At 48.2% G+C, this 12,355-nt stretch overlaps 1 protein-coding gene across 1 annotated transcript; it reads right to left on the bottom strand.

Annotated features, from left to right (window-relative positions):
• Positions 1 to 5,726: 5,726 nt before the first annotated feature.
• Positions 5,727 to 10,914, bottom strand: LOC311247750 (uncharacterized protein; the record flags this gene model as incomplete). The annotated part of the gene is made up of 4 exons (XM_084338753.1): positions 5,727 to 5,739; positions 9,715 to 9,900; positions 10,075 to 10,224; positions 10,440 to 10,914. Coding segments are annotated over 4 exons (824 nt in total), but the record flags the coding sequence as incomplete, so codon positions are not given.
• Positions 10,915 to 12,355: the final 1,441 nt, after the last annotated feature.

Genomic DNA, 12,355 nt, shown 5'->3' with positions numbered 1-12,355 from the left:
TCCCAGTCCCTTCCTGATCGCTGCGCACTTACCCCCCACAGTCAGATCATCTGGGAGAGTGGAGGCTACCACGTGCTTCCTCCGACACACGTCCAGCCAATCACCGCTTCTTTTCACCTGGCAGCGCGGATTCTCATTGAGAGGGCGTAGCGTGTGGGAGGACCACACTATCCCCCTCACGTCCAATCCGCGCTTAGCAGGCGCCCCGACCGAACTGTAGGAGTCGCTGTTTACAACGACCCGGACCCACCCCGCCAGCTTCTCCCACCCTCTGATACAGCCAATTGTATCAGTGCAGACGGCCAGCCAAGCTGGTGACAACCCCGGAGCTGTGAGCTGGATTCGAACAGGCGAATCGAGCTCACAGCTCCGGGGCTGGTGACGAACGCAATCTCCGCTCGGCCACCTAACCGCTGGGGGGGGGGGGGGGGATTCTATGCTTCGATCGCCACCAACGGAATACGTTACACAGTACATTACAGACACACGCTCCGATCGCGGGGAAAGAATTATCGGATCAACACAAGATTGATAATAATAATAATAATAATAATAGATCAAATTTATATAGCGCCTTTCATAGAACCCAAGGTCGCTTTACAATCAGGACAAAAAATAGGGCAAGGAAAGTAGGGGGGGGAGGGGGAAAAGGGGATGAGGGAAAGTAGGGGATAATGGACCTAATTTAATCTAAAACTAACTGATGGGGAAAGCCTTGGTGAAGAGGTGTGTTTTTAGAGCGGATTTGAAGGTGTCCAGGGTTGGGGCGTTGCGGATTTGGGGGGGGAGCGAGTTCCAGAGGGTAGGGGATGCCACGCTGAAGGCTCTGTCCCCAAAAGTCCGTAACCTGGTGCGAGGGATGGAGAGGAGACCTAGATCAGAGGATCGTAGGTTGCGGGATGGAGTGTACTGGTGGAGGAGATCAGACAGGTACCGGGGGGCGAGGGCATGGAGGGATTTGTAGGTGAGGAGCAGGAGTTTGAAGGTGATGCGGAACCTGACTGGAAGCCAGTGGAGATGGATGAGGGTGGGGGTGATGTGCTGCCAGGGCTTGGTGTGAGTGAGAACCCTGGCAGCTGAGTTCTGGACATACTGGAGCCTGTCCAGGGCTTTGCTGGGTACCCCGAACAGGACTCCATTACAGTAGTCCAACCGGGAGGTGACAAATGAGTGGATCAGGGTCTCAGCCACAGAGTCTGAGAGTGAGGGTCGGAGACGGGAGATGTTCCTGAGGTGGTAGAAGGCAGACTTGGTGACAGATTTGATGTGGGAGTGAAATGAAAGTGTGGAGTCAAGGGTGACGCCCAGGTTACGGACTTCGAGAGACGGGGAGATGGAACAGCCGTCAACGTGGAGGAGGAGATCTCCAACCTTCCCGAGCAGTGCCTTGGGGGCCACAACCATGAGCTCTGTCTTTTTGCTGTTGAGTTTGAGTAATTTGGTTGCCATCCAGGTTTGTATAGCGTGGAGGCAGTTGACTACAGACTGTGGGGGGAGCTGGGAGGATGGTGAGTTGCTGATGTAGAGCTGAGTATCATCAGCATAACAGTGGAAGTTGAGTCCGTGGTGACGTATAATCTGACCGAGGGGGAGCATGTAAATGGTGAATAGTAGGGGACCCAGCACAGAGCCCTGGGGGACACCGTGGTTGACTGGGGCCGGGGGGGAGGATGAGCCGCTGACGCTGACAAACTGAGATCTATTAGTGAGATATGAATGAAACCATGACAGAGCTGTACCGGTGATGCCTAGGTTGTCGGAGAGGCATTTGAGGAGGACTGAGTGGGATATTGTGTCGAACGCCGCGGAGAGGTCGAGAAGGATGAGGAGGCTGATGTGTCCGGAGTCTGCAGCAAGGAGGAGGTCATTAGTGATCTTGATGAGGGCGGTCTCTGTGCTGTGATGTGCTCGGTAGGCTGACTGAAGGGGTTCGTAGAGCTCATGGTTGGACAGATGTTGATGAAGCTGGGCGGCGACTGCCCTTTCCAAGGTTTTGCTTAGGAAAGGAAGGTTGGAGATCGGCCGGTAGTTGTCCAGCACCTCAGGGTCCAAACCAGGCTTCTTTAGGATGGGAGTGATGGAGGCGGTTTTGAAACAGGAGGGAACTATTCCAGATGACAGAGAGGAGTTGATGATGTCCGTTATGATGGGGCAGAGGGTAGGAAGGCAGGCCTTGACCAGTACCGTAGGCATGGGGTCGAGGGAGCAGGTGGAAGCTTTGGCTCTGGTAACCAGCTTCATGACCAGCGGAACATCCACTGGGGAGAAGGAGGAGAGAGAGCACTGGGGATGGAGGGATGTAGCTGGGAGCATGTAGTCCGGCGTCAGGGGTAAGTGAGGAGGGGAGGGGGCGGGCACCATGAGTTGTTGGTGGATGGAAGTCACTTTAGCTTGGAAAAAGTCCAGGAACTTAGAGCAGAGGTCAGGAGCATCAGTGTGGGAGGCAGTGAGAGGGCGGAGGAGACGATTTATGGTTGAGAAAAGCGATCTGGGGTTATTTTGCTGTGAGGTGATGAGGGTGGAGTAGTACGCGGTCCTAGTCTTGGAGAGAGCCTCTCTGTAGGACCTCACGTGGTCGACGAAGGCCAGACGGTGGACGGTGAGGCCAGATCGCCTGGAGAGTCGCTCCAGTCGTCGACCCACTCTTTTCATAGAGCGGAGGTCAGAGGTAAACCATGGGGCAGGGCGAGGAAAGGACACATTCCGGCTTCTGAGGGGCGCCAGAGAGTCCAGGCTGAGGGAGAGGGCGGCATTGCACATATAGCCCTTACCTTGTCTATGATGTACTGCAAAAAGAATAATCCAATTATCTGATCGCCATTCCAAGTACTGATCGCGATCGTGTTTCCAACGTAATCCAGCATTGAACATGAACGGGGGGGGGGGGGGGTGACCCTCGTCGATGCATCCGTTATAACCGCTTGCCCTGCCCGAGTATTTAGACCCCGCCCGCACGCCGCAGCCTGGCCCAGACAACAAGCCACATCGTTTCAAATGGAGTGCAATAGCGGCCGCAAGGCGTTAGGCGGCGGTATTGGACTTTTGCGATCTCAGACCCATCCCCAGTGATAACACACAGCTGCCTGCATGTTTATGAATGGAAATAGCTAATAAAAGAAATAACGATTCAATAACGTATATATACGTGGTTGGCGTTATTCGATTGGCGGACAAACACGTATATATATGCGTGAACGGCGCAGAATGAGTTAACAGGAGGGGGCAGCTAGGGGAAGGGGATCAGGGAACAACGTAACAATTCTGTGTACATACATGTGTATGTATTGCAAACATGTACACTGAGGACTAGTAAGGGGTAATGCATTATAACACACACGCACACACACACACACACACACACACACACACACACACACACATGTGGAACCATTCGTGCAAGCGCACACACCACACACACACAAGCACTGGTGTAGTTATCTTTAAAGGAAGAGCACGCTGTTATGTGCATAATTGACAATTCTGTTCCCTCACTCAGACTCAAGAGAGAGGAAAAGGGAGGCTCATACCACACACACACACACACACACACACACACACACACACACACACACACACACACACACACACACACACACACACACACACACACACACACACACACACACACACACACACACACACACACACACACACACACACACACACACACACACAATATTGATCTGTCTCTGCTTTCTGTCTGTAGTTTTGACTTGAAGAGAACCACACACACACACACACACACACACACACACACACACACACACACACACACACTGACTAGCACATTGCTCTCTGCTGTTGTCCTTTGCCTGACACAAGCAGCCATTTAACCGTTACTCTGCAGGAGAGGGATTTGATTTGCATGAGCAGCATGCGGGTTGATTTGAATAAAACATAGTGTCCTGGGAGGTCCTCCGATATGTGTGAGCAGCACCGCTGAGCCTAGAACCTGAGCGGACAGGAAGGGCCTTGTGGCGATTGACCCGTCTCAAGCCACGCCCTCTTTTCTCGATCCTCCGACCACAATTTTTCCGACCAGCGTGAACCTTGAGATAGGCCCGTTCCCTTTGGGGACAGCTAATGTTGTTATGGAAATGAGCATTGTTTCAGTGCATGACACAACATCGCTATGTGGTATGTTCCACACAACCTCTACTGGAACGTGTTTTTGCAAAGTTTGAGTCGAGTTGATTTTTGTGTCGTTCTTTATTATTATTATTATTATTATAGATTATTATTATAATCTATATTATTATGCAAGACCCCCCAACCTTCGTCCCGCCTGTCTGCCTGGGGCTCTTGTTTTCATGTGAATAGACTAGAACTTGCGCAGCATACAGAATAGCATCACCCTGTAGCCTCGCTATGGGGCCGCTGTTGTTCCAAAACGATCTGTGAATCCATGTGGAGAGCTGTAATTGTATCTCAATCCGTACACTGATCTGTAAATGTGTACACAGATCTGTAAATGTGTACACTGATCTGTAAATGTGTACACAGATCTGTACATGTGTACACAGATCTGTACATGTGTACACTGATATGTAAATGTGTACACAGATCTGTAAATGTGTACACTGATCTGTAAATGTGTACGCTGATCTGTAAATGTGTACACTGATCTGTAAATGTGTACACAGATCTGTACATGTGTACACTGATATGTAAATGTGTACACTGATCTGTAAATGTGTACACTGATCTGTAAATGTGTACACTGATCTGTACATGTGTACACTGATCTGTAAATGTGTACACTGATCTGTAAATGTGTACACTGATCTGTAAATGTGTACACTGATCTGTAAATGTGTACGCTGATCTGTAAATGTGTACGCTGATCTGTAAATGTGTACGCTGATCTGTAAATGTGTACACAGGTCTGTAAATGTGTACACTGATCTGTAAATGTGTACACTGATCTGTAAATGTGTACACAGATCTGTAAATGTGTACACTGATCTGTAACTGTGTACACTGATCTGTAGGTACTGTAGATTGAGATACAGTTACACAGCTCTCCACACAGATGTACAGATCCGTGTGGAATAATAATGGCCTCATACATCACACTGCATGTCCGTCATCTGATTTTCCATTTGTGACCAATCTCCTTTTCTACTCTTGAATTATCTTTGATCAAACCAACCATAATTTGTCATGATGATTAACATTCCACAGCCGTTTTAAGGTTTTACAGCCCCCCCCCCACCCCCCTCTAAACAAACACACCATTCAAGAATGTATATTTAAATCAGCATGGCTGTTTTATTCATTCAATTTCTCCTCTCTCTGTGTGTGTGTGTGTGCGTTGTGTGTGTGTGTGCGTGCGTGCGTGTGCGCGTGCGTGCGTGCGAGGTTATTGGTACGGGAAGAGACACGAGCAGAGGACGGAGACTAGAGAGTTACATAAATCAGGAGAATGAATCACGGCGACAACCATCCTGATCGCACACGTCTTTAGCGACACGGTGGCCCGGTGAGATCTGGCGACGGCCCCAAATCCTCTCCTCTCCGTTACTTAGCCGGGAAGTTATTATAGTCTGCGCTGCTGTGAGAGAGACGGGGGGTGAGAGAAAGAGAAAGCTGTCGCGGTGACGTGAGCGGTTAGCGCTCTAGGAGTTCCAGATGTCTGGTTTCTATCTCTGGAGCCACCCAGCGGGGGGGGGGGGGGGGGGGGCGGGGTGGCTCCAGGGTCATCCGATACCGTGGAGCGGTCTCACCTGATCCACCCGCCTACTCACACACAAACACAGAGACACATGCGCACACGCACATTATTCTCCATGCCATATGTTGCGCACGCCTCCATGGCCGACTCCCTCAGGTGAAGAGAAAGAAAAGGTGATACAAATAAGGGACAATGGAAGGAGGTACAGTAAAGGTAAAGGAGGAGGAGGAACAGAGGATATAGGTTATGACTTGGTCTTCATCCTGTCTTTGTTGCTGTGTGTTGCGTGGCTCGCACAGATCTGCATTGCTAATGACTCCATACAGTATCAATAAAAAAAAGGACGAAAAAAAAAACCACAGGAGATACAGAATAGCCAATCACGCGTCGTAATTTCCCCCTGGAGGTTTCTGATTGGCGGCTCCCTTGATGAGGGTTTCCTGCATGTAAATTATTGAGCAGGAGAGAGCCCGCTCACCTTGTTTGGGAGCGCAGTCGTGGACCATGAAAGGGGGCGGGAGTGAGAGGGAGGAGAGGACACTTTCTTTCTTTTTTTCCCTCCCTTCTCACCGTTTCCATTTTCTGCAGGCATTTCGACCTTTCCTCTATTCTCTCTCTCTCTCTATTCTCTCTCTCTATTCTCTCTCTCTCTATTTTCTCTTTCTTTCTCTCTCTCTCTCTCTCTCTCTCTCTCTCTCTCTCTCTCTCTCTCTCTCTCTCTCTCTCTCTCTCTCTCTCTCTATTCTCTCTCTCTATTTTCTCTCTCTCTCTCTCTCTCTCTCTCTCTCTCTCTCTCTCTCTCTCTCTTTCTCTCTCTCTCTCTCTCTCTCTCTGGATGCTCCCACTGCTACTAATCAGAGAGTGAGTGTAACTTGCACGCATACTCCCAGAATACAAACACCTGGTTTGTCACAGAGGTACACTGCTCTGCTGAAAAACCCTTCTTCTGAAAAATATACACACACACACACACACACACACACACACACACACACACACACACACACACACACACACACACACACACACACGCACACACGCACACACACACACACATTTTAATACTTTATTTGGTTCCACAAATTATATTACATAAACAGAGAATCAAATGTATCGGGGGCCAAGCAGCACTGAACACTTAAGGGTACACATAGCACCTCCTTCTCCACGTGGCTAAGCTGCCAATAATAGCTGAGACAGAGCAATATTTGGCAATTTGTTTGGCTTTTCTTTTAGACATTGCAGCAATTCTCAGACCGGTCATGGTGCATTTGTGTACATGGCCAAGACTTCCGAACACAAGTACACTATATCTACACCTCTACCCAAGGTCAGCCATCACACTGAGCAGTGGTTGGTATTTGATATACTTGTCCCGGAAGGCCTGGTCCATGTACAGATCAAAGGTACAGCCTACTTCTATGACCAGCACCTCCCTGTGGCTGGTGTCAACAAAAACAACGTCCGGTGTATTTGGTATGTTAGCAAAAACATTGTTGGTAAGGCCTGAGAGACCTGGGCCCCGTTCCTTGTACCTGGATAACTGAGTTAGCCGGATAACTTTAACTGGATAACTGAGTTAGCCGGACTTTCCGGTTCCCCGTACGTGGATTTTCCAAATCACCATGACAACAGATCCAAAAGTTTGAGCCTGGTCGAAAGCAGAGTTTAAGTTCAAGTTAGCCTGAACCATCGCCACGCCCCCGCAAAGAAGTGACAGCCCGTTTCCTGAAACTATTCCCACAGTCTACGATCTGCATTATACCATTCTGAATTACGTTTTTGTGCTCCATTCTTCCAGAGGGGGCTTTTGAAATGTAAAATAGACCCAAAATGCTGATACTAAATTCACTTTGTCCTAAATAATGCACGTTATATATACCGTGGCGCTCGCTCGTGCGATGTACACATTATGTGGTTATTTTAATTGTAACTGGGATTAAGATGTCTGATGAGATGCGCTGTTTGACGGATTTGAGAAATTGAATGAGCCGTTGACGTCACATTAATGAATGAGGATAAAGAGATAAACTTCATTCAAAACAAAGGATATTCTAAACACGGGTCTCTCGTTCATTAATGTATAAACAATGAATTTATCCCATCTGGCACAGTGGTGCAGCGGTAGTGCTCAAGCCTGCCAACCCAGCGACCGGGGTTCAAAACCCGGTGTTTCCAATATGATTTTTTTGAATATAATATTAATGATTATACGCCAAAGTAGCCTGGTTTTAAGTTAAAATATTATAAATCTACATGCATTGAGGATGTCATTCTTTATATAGCTCTCAACGTGCACCAAATTGAATTATTCCTATATTGCAAAAAGAAGGAAAAGACTAGGGTCTCGAACCCCGGTCGTCTGCGTGATAGTCAAAACAACAACCCGTTAGACCACATTGGAGATAAGTTAAAGATCGACTATACATCAATCAATGGGTAAGAGAGCCGTATCGTAATTCTGTATAAGTTTAACTAATTATTTTTGCTAGCAAGATCTCATTTGATTATTCAATCCAGCAGGCAAGTTTAAAGAAATATAATCTGATTGATTGAGGTAATGAGGGACTTAAAATTAGCCTATAGATAACGCATTTAACTTGTCGGCGAGGCGATTGAGCCGTATTGCAATCTGTCAATAAAGTTTTAAATCAATTAATCAATCAATGCCGTTAGAGAATCAGGATCTCTGCCATCGATACGTGCTGGCTTTTCGCCTGAAGCGGCCGCGCGCATTTAGCCTGAGTCGCAAGTCTGGCTTGAGTTAACGAGACTGAATCCACCTTCGAGGAACAGGAAAATCCCGGCTTCGAACATCGGGTTAACTGAAGCTGGATAATGACATCTTGATCGACTTAGTTGAACCAGGTACAAGAAACAGGGCCCTGGAGGTGCAAATCCAGAGCCTGCAGAATAATGAAAGACCCTCACCACCCCAACAACAGCCTGTTCCAGCTGCTGAGGTCAGGCAGACGCCTGCGAACCCCAGCTACTAGGACAGAGAGACTTCGGCTCAGCTTCTTCCCCCAGGCCATCAGAGCCTTGAAGACTGAACTCTCTACACACAAACACACATGAGCACACACACGACACGCACGCTGTACACGCTTGCACACTAGCAGCCACTTTAACATGAGCAAGCACACACTCATGCTGCACACGCCCACACTTATGGCCACTAAGGAAAGGTCACTTTAAAAATAGTATAGTAACAGTAACAGTGTATATGCACTACCAAAGGACCTAGCATGTCCTCAATGCTCTGTAAATAACTTATGTACAAATACCGATATGCCTTACTATGTTACCTGTTTATTGCCCAATGTTGTTTATTGGATTCTATTATATGTTTATTGCACAATGTTGTTTTATTGGATTCTACTATATGTTGTTACTACTGTATTGCACATCGTTGCAGGCAAGACCACCCGCATTTCATTGTATACTTGTATGCCGTGACAAATAAAACTCTTGACTTGACTTGACTTCATGGGGCGACAGTGGATCAGGAGGCAGAGTGTTCGTCTGGTAATTGGAAGGTTCCCAGACCGATTCTGGCTCCTCCCAGCAGCGTGTCAAAGACAAGTGTGTGTTGGTCAGGTGTCCAGTATCAGTGAGGAGAGATGGTAGCCTCCATATAGAGAGAGTGATCTGCAATCTGCTTGGGTTGGAGGTGCAATTCCTAACAGGCTCAACCATATGTATAAAAGTGCCCATATTATGTGCATTACACAAACCAAAAACAGATATTGTCAGAATTACTAGAAGAAAGAAACGTCACCACCTTTGGCTGATAGTAATTTATTCATTTATTAGGATTTCTTTTGGACTGGTCTAATACATGTTTACGGTTCTTAGATGGATCCCCCCGCTGCCTCCTCTTCCTCCTCCTCCAGGGGTCACTGCAGGGCGCCACGGGGAGCGACGTACTGGCTCATATTAGGCAGGCCATGCATTATGCAGCAGCTTAGGGCACTGCGGCGGATCTTCATGTCCTTGGCTACAGTCCACCTGTCGCTGCTCTGGTCGTAGCGCTCCACGTTGGAGGTGGTGTTCAAGCCATAGAAGCCACTAAAGCCTCCGACCACGAAGAGCAGGTCATCCAACACCCCGATGCCAAATTTGCTGCGGGGGGTGTGCATGGTGGGCAGGGCGCGCCAGGAGTCAGTCAAGGGGCTGTAGGCCTCCGCGCTATCCAGGCGTTTTTCACCGTCTATCCCTCCCACCTGAGGACAGGACACATGAGAGGAATGCTTTAGTGTGTGTCTCAGGTAGACAGGCAGGCAGACACGTTATTAATCCACTTAGGGAAATGAGGGCATCACAGCAGCATTGCAAGTCAAATGATACATATCTATAAAAATATCTAGTATAAAGCATTTGTCTCCATGTGCACCTACCACATAGACTTGACCTCCGTACGCAGCGACTCCCACTCCTTGACGCCTGCTGCTCATGGGGGCGATCAGTGTCCACTGGTTGGTGTCTGGGCTGTAGCACTCAGCTGTGAGCAGACACTCCGCCCCGTTGAAGCCACCACAGATGTAAACCTGTAATAAGAAAGAATATTCTAATTTAGTTTATATATTCGATTTTATTTCATTCTACTTTAATTGTCTGTTAATGTTGATGCACCAAAGGACCAAGACAAATTCCTTGTCTGTGCAAGCTTACTTGGCAATACAGACATTTATGATTTCTGATTCTGAATGATACCAATCGCTTAGTATCATTCACCACACGTGTGTTCCTCAGTTCCACCCACCTTGCCATGGAGGGCTGCGGCGCCGGCGTCGCTCCTGTGCTCCAGCATGGGTGAAATCACTGTCCACTGGTTGGTTTCAGGCTCGTAGCACTCTGCGGTGTTCAGTTGCACGTGTCCGTCGAACCCTCCCATGGCATAGATACAGCCGCCCAACGCGACCACGCTGACGTAACAGCGGCGTGAGTGCATGGGAGCCGCCTGCAGCCAGCTACGAGTGACGGGGTTGAACCTGCGCACACTGCTGAAATACTCTACACCATTTCTGCCGCCGACGCAGTAGACCAGACCGTGGAGATAAGCGATGTCATGGTAGGCCCGGGGACTCTCCGCCTCAACGTCCGCCTCAACGTCCATCCATCCACCGGCTCGGATATCGTAAGCCTCCATGCCATTGGTCAGGCTGCCGCCACTAATGCCTCCGATGGCCAATAGGACCTCCTGGGGCAGGCGTGGGCACGTCAGGGGGTTTGGGAGCCTGTCAGACCCAGGGGGGTTCAGGACGCTGAGGATAACGGGCCTGCAGTCTTGGCTGTCCCTCACCACAGGGTTGTTCTGGACGTTGTTATGGAAGTAGTCAGGCCTCATCAATCCCATGCGAACCTGGGAAGAGACAAGCAGACAGTGGGTACAACTTAGACAGCGGTTGTAGACTGTTTCACTGGAATTCTGTTGCTAGGGAACAGTTTGGACCCAAATGTTTGAGAACCACTGTACTAGGGAACCTAGTGTTGTGTTAATGCAATGCACAGTAATACAATTAGTTACCTTGGGCAGCAGCAAAGGGATGTGTGTTTTACGCTCCTCACAGGAGTGGTCGATCCAACGGAGGATGGCTTCGAACACAGTCTCCTCGTTCTTCACGTTTAGATCATCCCTCTCGATGATGTCCACCAGTTGCTGCAGGGACAGCTCCACAAACTCCTGTGAGACACGCAGAATCTCCTCAAAGTGACACACGATGAAGAGATGGGCCTTGCGCCTCAGGTCAGGGCAGCAGTAGATGTCCGTGAACCTCCAGATGCTGACACAATTTTCCAGAGACAGCTGGCCTTCTAGGAAGTCACAGCACGCTCCTACTATGCCAGTGACGAGAAGCTGGTCTGCAGCCGCCAGAAGCTCTTCCACGTTCTCTGCTGTCACTGGCACAAAGCGTGTGTAGGCGTACTCTATGATGAGCTGCATCATAGCCGCGGACACCCCAGGGATAGTGTAGACTGGTTTCTCTGAGTCGCTCCAGTGAGTGAAGAGGGTTCTGTGGGATGCAGAGTATAGAGATATCTGATGAGTAAACAGTAAGCAACATTCTGTCCTGTGTGTATAGGGTCTTAGCACAGTAGAAGTATAATATATTTTCACAGTAGAAGTACAGTATACTATCTTTTTACAGTAGACGTACAGTATAGTATATTTTTACAGTAGACGTACAGTATAGTATATTTTTACAGTAGACGTACAGTATAGTATCTTTTTACAGTAGACGTACAGTATAGTATCTTTTTACAGTAGACATACAGTATAGCATCTTTTTACTAACCAAGTTAACCTGAACCAAGCTAACCTGAACCAAGCTAAACTTACCTGAAATAGGCGCTGCAGCCACACAGGATTGCCTTGTGGGCGTTAAACTCAGTGCTGTTGACTTTAATAACCACATCACAGAATCTTCCCTCCAGACGCAGTTCATTAAGGATTGTACAGGACATTGTTTCCTTTTCCATGTGGGGATTTTTAAATTGTATCTACAGTATATATTCAAGCTTACAGAGAAGTAGCCGGAAACAACAAGTGAGATCTTCTGAGAGAATTGTTGAAAGATAAACAAATGTTCTAGAATGTTTGATTATGACATCATACTGTGACATCATACTGTGACATCACAACGGAACATATTTGAGTTCCATTTGAATAAGTGATTT

This window comes from Notolepis coatsorum (assembly GCF_963971535.1).
Source record: "Notolepis coatsorum genome assembly, contig: SCAFFOLD_1718, whole genome shotgun sequence".
Taxonomy (NCBI): Eukaryota; Metazoa; Chordata; class Actinopteri; order Aulopiformes; family Paralepididae; genus Notolepis; species Notolepis coatsorum.
Note: the sequence above shows the minus strand (reverse complement) of the source record. Positions and strands in the feature narration are given on the sequence as shown.